Genomic DNA, 14,469 nt, shown 5'->3' with positions numbered 1-14,469 from the left:
GCATATTAATTTGACTTTTTTTAAACTAATAATAACCTTATAATAACCGTAGTTTGATTTTTGTTTCGGTTGTTCAAAAATGACTCCTGAATCACAAAGGCTATTTAATTGGAATAATAGCCTTTTTTCAAAGTTAAAAAAAGAAACTTTAGCGTAAGAGCGAGCTACTGAGGAAAGGCAACCCATCTCATATACGTAATATTTTCCGTTCGTCTTAAGTTTTAATGTTGCTTCTTACTTTCAGTTGAAAAAACTTGTTTTCTATTAATTGCTGATCTTTTTTAAATAATGACGGGAAATCACGCTCCCCCTCCATAGAAAATTCCCTTCCCCCACGAGAAACTTCTCCATGGAAATATTTTCCCATGTAACTTAAATCAGCGATATATGTGTGATATAATAATCAGATATAATAATCAGATAAAAATCAGCGATATATTGTGTAAGGCATAGTAACAAAACGGGTGAAGAGGTCGAAATTATTTTTATGAAAATGAGAGTCACAAGTTTAGCAATTCTCAAATGACTGAAACGAATGAAAGAAAAGATCTTTAAGAGATATATGTAATAATTTATGTTCGTTTTAAGTTTTAATGTTATTCTATACTATCAGTTGGAAAAAACACTTTTATTTATTTATTTCATAATAGCCACAAGCCGAACAAATACAATATCTTTGGCTTATTATCACATACAAATCATAGTTATGAAGCTACTTAAGTTAAAATTAAATGCTAAGATTGGCCGGAAAATAACACAAATAAATTATTGCTTATATCGGCCATTATTTTACAAGATTTGGACTTTAACGTAAAGAGTGAGGTATTGACGAGGGTTGAACTTCCTCATATGCGTAATATGAGGGGGTTTGACCCCTCGTCAATACCTCGTTCTTTAAGCTAAAGTTCAAATTTTGTTCAATTCTTTATGATTGACCCCTGAATCACAAAGGCCGTTTAATAAGAATGAACAGCTCATTCAAATTACTAAAAATACTTTAGCGTGAACAGCGAGGTATTTTCGAAGGGACGAACCCCCTCATATACGTAATAATTTCTGTTTGTTTTAAGTTTTAATGTTACTCCTTACTTTTAGTTGAAGAAAAACTTGTTTTCTTTAATTTAAATTCTGATCATTTTCTAAATATTGCTGGGATATCTGGAGCCCCCTTCATAGAAATTATTCCCCCCATGAAAAATTCCTCCATGGAAAGATCCTCCCACATAACCCAATCCCCTCGTCGCCCCAGAAAAAATCTCCCCTGAAAACGTCTGTATACTTACCAATCACAAATGTAATATGTAAATAATTGGCAAAGTTCATAATTTGCAGCCCTTCCCCATGGACTGTGTGGGAATTAAATCGTCAAATAAAAAAAAAACATGTTTTCTTAGTAAAGAGCAATATTACTTGAGCAACAATCAAGTAAGAGCAACCTTAAAATAAAAAAAAACGAACATAAGTTATTTCGTATATGAAGGGGTTTTACCCTCCTCAATACCTTGCTCTTCGCACTAAAGTTTGTAGCACTTAAAAAAGGTTCCTATTCTAATTAAAAGGCCCTTATGCTTCAGGATTCGTCGTTAAAAAATTGGTAGTAACAGTCAAATTTTTGAATCAACATAATAAGCTGGTACTTTTAATATGTCTCTTGATATCAAAATTCCGTTTTTTAGAGTTTCAGTTGCTATTGAGCTTTGTTGCTCCTTACTTACCGTTTATCACCACGGACTGTTTGAAAAATTGGAAGATTGGCTGTGATTAGAACACAATACTTTTTGCGATGATTCAACAATGTCTTATATTCTACCTTTTCCCATGTCCTCTACTTTGCCCCGCCTTTTGCTGTATGTCCTATACCGCGCTTTTTCCTCTTCCAACGTCAAATTTCCTGTCAACCAAATAGCATATTATCTTGTTGATTATTGATGGTATTTTTTATTTTTTGAAGTTCGTTCAAATGTGGAAAAGTAGGACGATTAGCTGTAATTACATTTTTGATCTGTCTAAGTGGAGGCAAGCTGCCAGATAGACTGAATCTACTTTGCTATTGGACTGCAAGTGTAAGGGCATCAACTGAACAGAAAAATATAAGCAGAAACTCATTGGTGCTGCTGTTCAGATACATTTCAAATATTGTTGAGTTTGTGAATGAAGGCCCAGCTTTCGGCTCTGCACATGTTCCATTGGCGTTAAGCAACTGTTTAAAGCATACGGTAGGTTCATCTGTTTGTTTGTATTTTCATAAAGAAAGAACTGTAATATTAAATATAACATTTGTATTTTATATATTCTTTATAAGTTATATTCTTTCTATTTATGTATTAGATTGTGATCTAGTTTTTAGTCTTTTGTTAGGTTTTCAATTTTTGGGCAGAAATGAATGGTCACAAAGGCATAAAATAGCTTAGGAATAGTTTTCACTGATCTCTACAAAAAGAAACAACTAAATTTAGAAAAATATATAAATAATACCCAGCATTTCAAACTTTTCAAATAGCAAGAGTGGCAAAAAATGCCACGAGTTGCGCAAGCTACCATAAAATGAAGTAAATAATGTGTATCATATTCAGAAATGTTGGCTGGAATTAAGTAAAAGAGACGCCATTGGCACGTATACCAGAATTTAATATGAGGGGGTAACATTTGGGGGGGAATTGACCAAATGGAAAGTACCTTCTCATCAAAAGACAATTGTCGTAAAATTATAAGCTTTTAGATTCTTGACAATTCCATTTCAACTAATGTGAATTTCATTCAAATACTAAGAATAAAAATAGGTTGGGAATAAATCTTCATTTTAATATTTTAGTCTCAATGTTTTACCATTTTTGTTAGTAGAGTCTGTAAAAATCCTTTATTTAGTAAAAATTTAAAACAAAAAAGAAGCTTGAAATTTAGGCATGCTTTAGTTTCTTAACTGAAACAAAAATGCAAAAAATATCAAAGCTGAAAAAATTTTCTTTGCTCAAGACACTGCCGTATAAACGACATGTTTGCCGATCATAAACAACCATATTCTTTACTATGGAGAATACTACTACAAATAACTCACCGCAGCACCAAGCCGCCTGAGGTCGACACAGCTGCGCATGCTCCTCCTCCATCCCAATCTATTCAAAGCCTCCCTTTTCACACCCTCGCAGGAAATCCCATTTCCTTTAAATCTTCGTTTATGACATCCTCCCATCTCAGACGAGGACGACTGCTTTTCGTTTAGCTCTAGATGGTTAGCCGAAAAAGACAATCTTCGGCAGTCTGTCATCCTTCATCCTATGGAGAATAACTAAAATCTTTTTACAATAATTTAAACTGATGAAATATAATGACTTCGACTGCTATCTTTTGTAGCTGGTTACAAGGTTTTGATGTGGGGGAATTCACTCCAGTGTGAATCCAATGGTATCATGAATGCTTAAAAAGGAGGCTATAAAAAAATCTTTATTTCAAAATATTTTTTCTCAGGATGTTCCTTTTTTTGCACAGGTCGTAAAAACAGTTTATAAACAAGGAAAGAATCAAAGGAAAGTGAAAAATAAGACCTAAGTTAAAATTAAGTTCAAATAAACAAATAAAAATTCAAACGAAGATTTTTAATAATTTTTAGGTCTATTCCAATCATTGGAAAGAAATCTAAAAGGCTGACTATAAATTTGCAACAAATACCTTTTACTAGTGGGATGTTCTTTATTACAACTACCAGTAACAGCTGCCAAAAGAACCAGAGATTGGTTCATATCTGCTTTCTAGCCCTTTTTGGCCCTCGTGGTCTTAAGAACTTGTTTAATACATGTTAAACTTTAAATAGACATCAAACTTAGGCCTGATTTTCGCGTTTACTAAACTTAAAAAAAAAACTAAAATAAGCAACAAAACTAAAGCATAAACAAAAATTTTTCTTTACTATGCAATAAAATTCAGCTATCTGTAATAGTAGAAACCAAATTTTATAACATTTTACTCCGTGTGTATTCAAATCCATATCTAAGATATACCCTTGTGTATCCTCGTGTTTCTTCGGTTTTCTGCACTGGAATGGCAAGTGACTTGAGGTTACTGAGGTTACCGACTACTGGTTTTTGAACCATTTAAAGGATATAAAGGTCACTTACGGGTTTTCAACGAATGGGATTTACTCCACTATTACTCCTAGGCATACAAAAAGGAGATGCTGAGGAATCTCAATTTTGAATTTTTTTTTCTTGGCATTTTACTTTTTTTCTTTAGGCCGTTCATACTGAAGAAAAAAAGATAAAAAATTAGGCCTGAGTTAAAGAATACAAATGAAAAACCCACATTTCTATAACAGGTCTTTTTTATGTTTCTATAATTGGAGTTGTACTTTAAAAAGCCTAGCCTACGGTATTTTTCCAATAAATGCCACTTAATAGTTGAAAAATGCTCATTACAGACGCCAGTACTACTAAAGACGGCAGTTTATTACTAAAGAGCACAAGAGTTTGGTGATTGATGTTCCATTCCTAGACGTGTTTTGCCCTTGTGGTCGCACTACTTATTTGTGTCACATTGAACTTCAAATAGGTTTCAACTTGTTTCCTAGACTGAAAAAAAAAAAACAATACATATCTGAGTTTAATTAAAATTTTGTTTGTTTGTAACATAGTTTGTCTTTCTTGTTTATTTTTTTTTCAGAGTTTTCTTTGCTTTTAAACATAATTTCTACTTTTCAAAATAATTCAAAATAAATAAATTCTACTATATATCATTTTATGGTGTATATAGTTTAAACAATCTGCAAGGTTTGCCCTTCTTCATAAAATTTTTTTTAGGTTTAAGGAGCGACTCCCCTGAATTTCAGGAAAGTGACATGCCATGAAGTCATTAAAAACCTTGATTACTGGCTTTTAGGGATTAAAAACCTTGACTGGCTTTTGGGGATTAAAAACCTTGACTACTGGCTTTTGGGGATGGTTAGAGGCCGTAGACGTGGTCACAGGGTTTCAACAAGGGTGATTTACTTTAGTCTGATGGAAAACCATTGATTTTTTTTGTGGTTTAGCTGAAAAAACTGTTACTACCATCTTAAAAAAAAAATCTCTAAATCAAAGCTCTGTTATTTATCCTGATTTTAAATATGTTAAATATATGAAAGTTTCTACTTAAATAAATTCTGAGATTGTACACGAGGTTCGACAAAAACATAGAAAACAAATTAAGAGAAAAAAAACGAGGGCAATTTTTAGCTAGTACAAAAAAAGAAAGAAAAAAAAAAAAAAACAGCAAAAAGTAACTTCTTTAAATTGAGAATGTTCAATTGTCTTCAGTTTTGTGTGACATCTACTGAAACGAGTTGCTGTTACTATTAGTATTAGAAAAACTAGTGTAAAATTTTAAATAAGACAGTGGTCAAATATATATATATATATATATATAGCTACTCTTTATATATACAACAGCTACACTATATATAGTATATATATAGCTACACTATATATATATATATATATATATATATATATATATATATATATATATATATATATATATATATATATATATGTATATATATATATATGTATATATATATATATATATATATATATATATATATATATATATATATATATATATATATATATATATATATATATATATATATATATATATATAGCTAACTCCTTTCAGTAGAATGTCACACAAAACTGAAGACAGTTGAAAATTCTCTTAGTCGTTTTCGCTATCATCATTTTGCCTTTGGATTTTATTGTTTTTTCGATATGCAGGATGGTCCATAAATTTCCATGCAAAGAAATGGGGTTTAGGCTTGCTCTGTTATTGCCCGATTACATTCTTGTTGGATTTATTTTAATCTTGTTGAAAGAAGTTATCTTGACATGTTGCAAAAACAAAATCCTCCCCACTAAACCAGGAAGGTAACTTCCATATTCACTTCCAGCAAGACGGAGATCCGCATCATTAGGATGATCAGATGTGTCAGTAGTCAACCTGCTCTTTACTGTTTCGCTTGGTCGGCATGATCCTGTGGGTCTGGTCTCATAGACCTCTTGTTCTTTCCTCCCTTGATCTCTATTTTTGGGGTCCCTTGAAAGTATGACGTGTGCTTGTAAGGTATGATACAAAGTTGCACGTAATTATGCAAGACTTGTATCCAACACTTGATGGTAACGAACTGTATGTACGGAGTGACTTCGCCCAATAATAACAAAAACTCTAAAAAAAGGAATTTGTATAACAATGAATAGATTAAGAGCATTGGCTTTTATTCTGATTTGAAATATATAAAATTCGTTTAGTTTAATGTTACCCTTGTTATCCATTGATGAATCTGTGTTTTCAAACAAAGGTAATTTTTTAGAGCACATTACAGGAGCCTGAAAGATTTGGCATGCCCTTGTAAGGTTCAAGGTTGCACATAATTATGCAAGACAAATATCACCAAAAAGAACGAATAACCATCGCCATTAAAAACGTAACTTCAACTTAATAATGCGCATTCATGAGCTGAAAAACAAATGCATTTTATGTGTCTTTGTAACAACTGGTTCATATAGAGCACATTGTATGAATAAAAATGATTCTTCAAAATGTCAAACGATCATTTTTCCTCATATACCTGTGTTGGTCCAATGCCATATATAAAAAAGGATCAAAGTTTGAAAGGCTTTAATTGACACATCTTAAATAAGAAATTTGAGAAGTATTACATTTTAAATACTTTTTTCTCATACCAAATAATATTTTTTCGTTTTCATTCAAGATTTTCAATTGTTTTCCTTTCAGGTCAAAATTATTCTATAATTTAATATCTCTCAAAATAAAATAAAAGACGAACATGTCAGACACCACCGTTGGGGTTTCAGATCACTCCAACACATCTAACTATGAATTTAAATAAATATATCATGTTAATACAAACAGTTAAAGTGAAACACGATATTTCTTCTTTAAGTGAAATATATCAACGTAATTTATATTCATTTCCAATCTGTTATCAGGAAAAGAATGCTGAAGGAATTTCATGTTCTGCTTTGTCAGATTGGCTGCTCAAAGAACCTCAGCAGTTCATTTGGATATCCACGTTGTATCGACTGCAAGTTTCTGAGCATGGTAAGATTCGGTTTACTTTTTTCTCCTTCTTCTTTTCTTTCCCTTTCCTATTCTTTACTTTTTTTTGTTTCCTTTCCTTTTCTGTAACATTAAGGCTTCTTTGTTGTTTTTTTTTTTTTTTTTTTTTTTTTTTTTTTTTTTTTTTTTTTTTTTTTTGCAAAAACAAGCAAACTGAGCTCCATTATGGCTTGCAATTCCATGAATATTTTCTTATCAGCAAAAAGAGAACAGCTGTGTTTCCAGAAGGATTGTATTTTGGATTTTTCAAAATTATGCACTTTTTTATTATTTCTGCTATTCTACAAGGGAAAGAAGAGATAAAGGTTTGAGTGATGTGAGAGCGCAATGAGTATCTTCAACCACTCGCTTAGTGTAGTGATTACTTTTTATAATTTAAGATTTATTTATAAATTTATCTTAGATTATTTATTTATTTTATAATTTTATTTATTTATAGTTTTATTTTATAATTCATAATTTTAGATCATAATTTAATTCATTCATTTTTACAGATAAAATTCATAAATTTCCAATTAAAATACTTTGAATTTTCAAATGGAAGTATGTTCTGGCTCTGCCAGGTGTCTTATGTTTCGCCAAAACTAAGAAATCTGTTTTAGCAATAACATAACCAAAAATGTATACACATTTAATCAATTCACCATCTAAGAAATTCTCCCACTCCAGAATCTGTTTTCCTTTTTTTTGTGCTTCTTATGGGTAATAAGCAAAATAAAAAAAACATAATTTTTTTTTAAGTAGTTAAGGTCTTTAAGTAGTTACTTTTCATAATTTAATTCATTTATTTTTACAGAAAAATTCATAAATTGCCAATTTAAAGACTTTGAATTTCTTGTGGGAATATGTTCTGGTTCAGCCAGGTGGCTTATGTTTCGCCAAAACGACTAAGAAATCTGTTTTAACAATGACATAACCAAAAATGTATATTCATTTAATTAATTCGCCATCTAAGAAATTTTCCCTCCCCAGAGTCTGTTTTTTCTTTTTTTTTGTATTTCTTATGGGTGATACATAAAATAAAAAAAAAGCAGAATTCATAAATAAATGAAGTGGGCCTTATTTATTATGAATAGTCTGCTCATGATGATTGTAATGTTTTTAGACAACCATTATGATGGATTTTCCGATTTTCCCGTTAGCTTAGTTTGGAAAGAGCAGTTTAACTATTAAGAAGGCTATTAACTATTAAATTATAGATAACACAACCTCGCCACTTTGCGTAGAATTTTATGTATGTATTGTGAAAGTCGCTCAACACATAATTTCTACGTGATCTTATATGCGATGACTAGATACTATAAATAGTGATACGCGATGGGTTTTGTCTCTAATACAGATTTCGTCATTTTAAAACAAAAATGTTTGGTATTCTAACTGTCGGACTGACCATATTTCAAACATTAACCCAGACAAAAAATTTGGTTCAATCTCGCTTTCTGGGGGTAAAATATGAGGAAGGTGGAGACGGCTAGGACACATTCTGCGAATGAAGGATGACAGGTTGTCCTTTTTGGCCAACCGTTTAGGGCCGAACGAAAAGTAGGTAGTCCCTGAATGGGATGGGAGGAAGATGTAAGAAACTATTTAAGGATGGCTGGATGCTCTTCGGAGGGTATAATGAGGTAGGCTTTGAATAACTTAGAATGTAGCAGGAGCATGTGTAGCAGTGTTGGACTCGGGCAGCTTAGGGTTGAAGTGAGTTGTTGGTTGTAGAAGTAGTTGTAGCAAAGTCTTGATTGGGAGATAAAATGCATAAGGGTGGGAAAGTTTACCCTCAAGATTTACTTATTTAAAAATGTTTCTTGAAACGCTGGACGAGAAAAGTTGAGATGGCTGGGACGCGTTCTGCGGATGATGGATGACACATTGCCAAAGATCGTCCTTGTCAGCCATTCATCTATGGCCAAACAAAAAGCATGTCGTCTCCACCTTGGGTTGGAGGAGGCTGCAAGAAAAGATTAAAGGGAAAAATAGCTTCACTGTCTTCACGAAGTTGGCCCCCTCTTATTTTTGTATTTCTATGTTGGTGTCTTCTATTTATCTTTAGTTCTTTTATGTTTAGGTTTTATCTGTAATTAAGGGTAGCAATAAATGTAGAGCAATAAACCTAACATTATAGAGAAAAAGCACAATTTGATGTAACTTGGAACGACAAAATACATCAGAATCTTATGTTATTTTTGCTTTTACTTCGTATAATTTGTTCCCTTAACTTAGTATTTTCTCTATCTTATATACCTTGTAAATGGATTAGAAGAATAAAAAAATAATCACGCTTGTCAAACAGTTCATGGTTACGAACTGTAGTGGCGTGGCTCAATAGTAACTGAAACTCTAAAAAACGCAATTTTGATGACAGTAGATAGATACATTAAAAGAATCGGCTTATAATGCTGATTCCAAATATATAAGTTTCATTAAGTTTAGTTTTACCCGTCAAAGGCTTCGAGCCTGAAAAAATTTGCCTAATTTTTGAAAATGGCGAGAAACACCCTTTAAGAGTCAAAGAATTTTAATAAAATTTCACACCTCCAGATTCAGCGTATCAGAGAACCCTTCTGTAGAGGTTTGAAGCTCCTATCTGCGAAAATGTGAAATTTTGTATTTCTTGCCGGAAGAAAGTTCACTGATGCGTGTTTATTTATTTTTTATTTATTTATTTATTTTCAGGAGTGATTATATCGCCCCAGTGGTCCTAGAATATCAGGAGAGGGGTCACTCTTACGGAAATAAAAGGTTCTAGTGTCATAAGTGACCAAAAAGACTGGAGGGCAACTAGGCCCCCTCCCACGCCTCTTTTTCCGAAAGTCGTCCGATCAAAATTTTGAGATAGTCACTCTGTTCAGCATAGAAGGAAAGGCCCAATAACTATACCTTTAGAGATAAATGTTCGCCCACAGCCCCTGGGGTCTATTATTTACGTATAGTATTTGTTATTGGGAAATATGCATACATTTTTTGGGTGGAGGGGGGATGGACTTTTCACTAGACATTTTATACTGGGGAAATTTGCTAGAATTTTTACACTTAATTCTGTTTATATGTCTTCCTTTCTCTTTGCCAACTCAATTTTACACGTTAAGATGTTAAGGGTAATTGTCCGGGATACATATTCACCAAGATTGAATTGTCCAGAAGATATATCCGTGGAGAGGGGGGATTTTTTTTCCGTGGAGATGTTACCAGATTTCTTGACATTGCTTTAAAAAAAATCAAAAATTATTCCGTACATGAAGGAGTTTTCTCATCCTCAACGCTTCGCTATTTACGCTAAAGTTGGAATTTTGTCCCAATTCCTTAAGAACGACTACCGATACACAAGGGTCGTTTGATTAAAACAATAAGTAGCTTTTTTGAAGTACTAAAAAACTTTAGTATGAAGAGTAAGCTGTTGAGGAGGGAACAACCCCCCTCATATAGGAATAATTTCTGTTCGTTTTAATATTGCTCCTTACTTTTATTTGATAACTTGTTTTTTGTTGTTTTTTTACTCACACACAAGGACCTTAAATCAACTGTTGTAGTTTTAAGAGTTTTAAAATTAACAATAGTGGAAAAACTGAAAATAGCTGCTTAAAAAGATCATCTCTTTGTTCATTTAGTTATTTTAACTAAGAGCTTACTTACTTAATAATTTAACTTTTGCTGTAATCTAACTTTGTTAATTTTTACAGAAAAGAATAAAATAAAATTGAAAGATATATTGTTAATTTTTTCGTGAGCTAATGGTAACAATCACTGAAGAAAAATAAACAGTTTGGATACAAAATGACTGCCGAAAGTACTTGAAAAAGCAACTTAATACCTATTATATGTCCAAGGGCTAAATACCGTAAATACCTCTAGGATTAATTGAAAACAAAGCACCCTAACACTTGTATACCTCACTTGTATATATTATAATTTTTATTCCTCCGTCTGTTTTGTCAAATATTATGCACTTTATTTACAAATTAGACTAAGTAGAAACTCTTGCGCCTACTTTTTACATTTTAATTTAGATATGCTAATCGGTAAAATTATATTATGCTTCCTTTTAGTTTCGCACGGAGGACAATGTAGCGCATGCGGCACTGCGCCGATTATTGGTCTAAGATATGAGTGTTTACGATGCATGAGATATGAATCGTGTCAAATCTGTTTTTGGGCTGGTCGTGTTGCTAGTAATCACAAAACTCAGCATCCAATGCAGGAGCATTGTAGACTGGTAATGTCCTATGTTCTATTTACTATTCAAAATTGATAACTAGGGTTATTCAGGTCAGTAAATTTCCCTTACATCCCGAAGTTTCAGCTTCTAAACTCTGATTTTAGCTTCATTCAAAACCATGAATAACCGTTTTTCTTGAGATCTTGTAATCCCCCCCCCCAAGAAAAAACAACTAAGCCAAGGTGTGATCTCTTTTCGAATTTTGTTTCATATGTATGTAGTCACTTATTTTGTTTGCTCATTTTTGCAAACAGTAGCAAACAAATATTATTTAGTTGAAATTGGAGCTTTGTTGGAATTTTACAATAGCCCCTCCTCCTTCTGATTATAAGAAATAACCAACATGTGGCTTCTTCTCTCATGATTCGCTGTCTTTTAATTTCTTTAGTTTCCTATTTTTAATAAGGGTTTGCAGAAACATTGCATTGTAAGTATTATGATCATATGTTTAAACGTTGTTATGGCCTTCATTCAAGACTATGAGCAACTTTTGTTCTTGAAATCGTATGATTACAACACACACACACCCCCTTCCCCCATAAAAAGTTAATCCAAGATAAGATCTATTCGAAGATGATTTCATAAGTATTCAATCACCTATTTTGTATGCTTTTTTTGCAGATAGTTGCAAACAAATATTATTTAGTTGAAACTGGATCTTTGTTGAAATTTTGCAATAGCCCTCCCCCTTCTGACATACAAAAAAAAATATGTAGCTTCTTCTCTCATTATCCATTATCTTTTAGTTTCATTAATTTCTCATGCCTTTTAATTTCTTTAGCCTCTTATTTTTAATAAGCATGTTCAAAAACATGGCATTATGATTTATGATCATAGGGTAAGACGGGTAAATTACGTAACATAATTTAAACAGTCAAACTATCAAACAAATTAATTAAAACTTACATTTATTAGATAAATTTAAAACTGTCAAGATCTGTGAAAACTGTCAACAGACCATTCGTAGTAGTATTCATGTGCTATGTGAAAAAACGTCGTGATAAATCACGACGTGATTTATTTCTTCTGTAAGCCTCTTAAAACAACAAATAATGCCGCCGATGTGAAGAAACTTGTGGATGACTTTGCAAAGATGGCAATTTTTCGTGGAAAATGGTTTTTGCAGTTTGTATGGGCGGAGCTCCAGCTATGCTGGGAGGAAAATGTGGTTTTGCCTAATGAAAGACAATGCACCGTAAATCATTTTAAGCATTTTACAAAGGTATGTATTGGCAACCAAAGCTCTGCCTCTAAACCTGGTAAAGGTATTGAAAATCATTGTGAAGCGTATGAACTATGTGCGAAAAAAATGCTCTGAAGAATCATATCTTTAGGGAACTTTATAAAGAAATGGGATGTGATTTCGAGGTACTTCTGTACCATTGTAACGATGATGGGCTATGCCAAGGAAAGGTCCTGAATCATGGTTTTGCCATACATACTCAATTAGCCCTGTGTATGCAAGAACACTGCTATGCCAATTTCTTCAAAATTATGTGTTCATTTTCATTGTAACATCCTTGATATCTTACCAGCTTTCAGTCATCTCATTAGCACAAGATATATCAAAGGACTTCATTCGTGTACAGGGCATCTTGGATACAGCTGGTTTGAATGTTTCACTCTCCAAACCAGCTCTGCTTTATGCCTCAACAGGCATCTGAAGTGAATTGGACTGCTCTAAGCTTGACTTTCTTAGAAAAGCCTGTATTATGTAACTCCTTAATATTGCATACCTTTCACTTTAGTTCTGAATGAAGTTGTACTCACAGACTTTCCTTCTACCATATCCAATGACACAAGGGTGATTAGCCACTGACAAAAAGGAGATATTAAAAGACCAAATTAAACTCAACTACTCAACCTACGTAGTGTAAGCATGTCATTTTAAGCAGCTACTCTAAATTACCATTACGTTCATAACGGATTTACGCATCATGCAATTTTTCATGCTCAGTATATGTTGGGTAACCACTTCGTCACATCATTGACCATTTAGTCTTGAAGGCCACCGTGTGGAAACGACCACGTGGCTGTCTAAGAATGAAATGATCCAATAGCCTGCCTCAGTTTCTAAGCAAGCCAGGAATAAGACCTGAAAATGCAGCCGGGACTGACTAAGAATGGGTGGCGGCCATGGAGGAGGATGCCGTCTGCTCTCTCGATCCTGGCGCAAAGTCGGTGGTAAAGATAATTCAAGTAAGTCAGACAGTTGTCTATTCTATAACTGCAGTTCTGGTTTAGAAAAAAAAAGGATTTATTTCTATTATTGTTGCTGTTTTGTAGAAAAACTGCTTGGTGTTATTTATAGTTCCCTGAGAAAAAAATCAACTGAATAAAGTATAGGACAAAGTCTTTGAAGAGCAAAGGCTATTCAGGACAAAGACTTTAAGTTTCTTAAAGTCTAAACTTTAGGGAAAGTTACCAAAATAAGTAAAATTACCAAAACGCAGTTAAACTTAATATTGGTCATTTATATACCTCTTTGTGAACCTAGGATTATGTTGAAAATGACGTCTTCTGACATCAGACTCTGCTGTTTGAGACGTTGGACTCTATGGGACTACGGTATAGACAGCCATGGTTGACGATTAGGGTTTTAAAATTGAATTTTTAGTTTGAATATTATAGACTCCCATTTCGGCCAACGTTTGACCATATAACCGTAACACCCGTAATGCCGTTTGTGGAAATCTTTCTAAAGAAACGGGCGTCTAAAAATATTGAAAGGTATGAGAAATTAAGGAATTTACTTTGACCATATTTTGGCCATTTTGACCATACAAAAATTTGACTATTTGCTCATAATACTATGTTTGCGTAAATCTTTATAAAAACTTTGAAGAATCAAGCAGCTTACTAAATCAAATATGGCAACATACCCTAGAAATGTTTACGGCTACTGCTATTAATTATATTTCATTTACTAGGAGCTAGCGTTCATACCTTGTTAAAATTCGACCTGACACAATTTTTAGGAGTTGTGGGCTATTTTATTTCTTAGTTTTGCATTTGATCGTCTCTTACTAGGTTGCAACCTAACCTCTGGAACTCGGATTAATATTTCACTTGCTATGAGTTAGCGTTCGTTCTTTATTATAATTTTTGCTGTATCAGATTTTGGATTCATTCTTAATCTATTATTATTT

The 14,469-nt window shown here is 32.8% G+C and overlaps 1 protein-coding gene across 2 annotated transcripts in view; it reads left to right on the top strand.

The window, feature by feature from the left end:
- LOC136041636 (dystrophin-like) overlaps window positions 1-14,469 on the top strand; it is a 92,217-nt gene that overhangs the window by 35,978 nt on the left and 41,770 nt on the right. For both annotated transcript variants that reach the window (XR_010621075.1, XM_065726333.1), the window contains exons 5-7: window positions 1,952-2,216; window positions 6,978-7,089; window positions 11,151-11,317. Coding sequence is in view for 1 of the 2 variants with exons in the window: in XM_065726333.1 (XP_065582405.1) it covers window positions 1,952-2,216; window positions 6,978-7,089; window positions 11,151-11,317 (544 nt within the window). In the remaining variant the exon portion in view is untranslated. The remainder of the gene's footprint in view (window positions 1-1,951; window positions 2,217-6,977; window positions 7,090-11,150; window positions 11,318-14,469) is intronic.

Source organism: Artemia franciscana, unplaced genomic scaffold (genome assembly GCF_032884065.1).
Source record: "Artemia franciscana unplaced genomic scaffold, ASM3288406v1 PGA_scaffold_32, whole genome shotgun sequence".
Taxonomy (NCBI): domain Eukaryota; kingdom Metazoa; phylum Arthropoda; class Branchiopoda; order Anostraca; family Artemiidae; genus Artemia; species Artemia franciscana.
The sequence above is the reverse complement of the archived record's forward strand: the minus strand, read 5'-3'. Positions and strand labels throughout refer to the sequence as shown.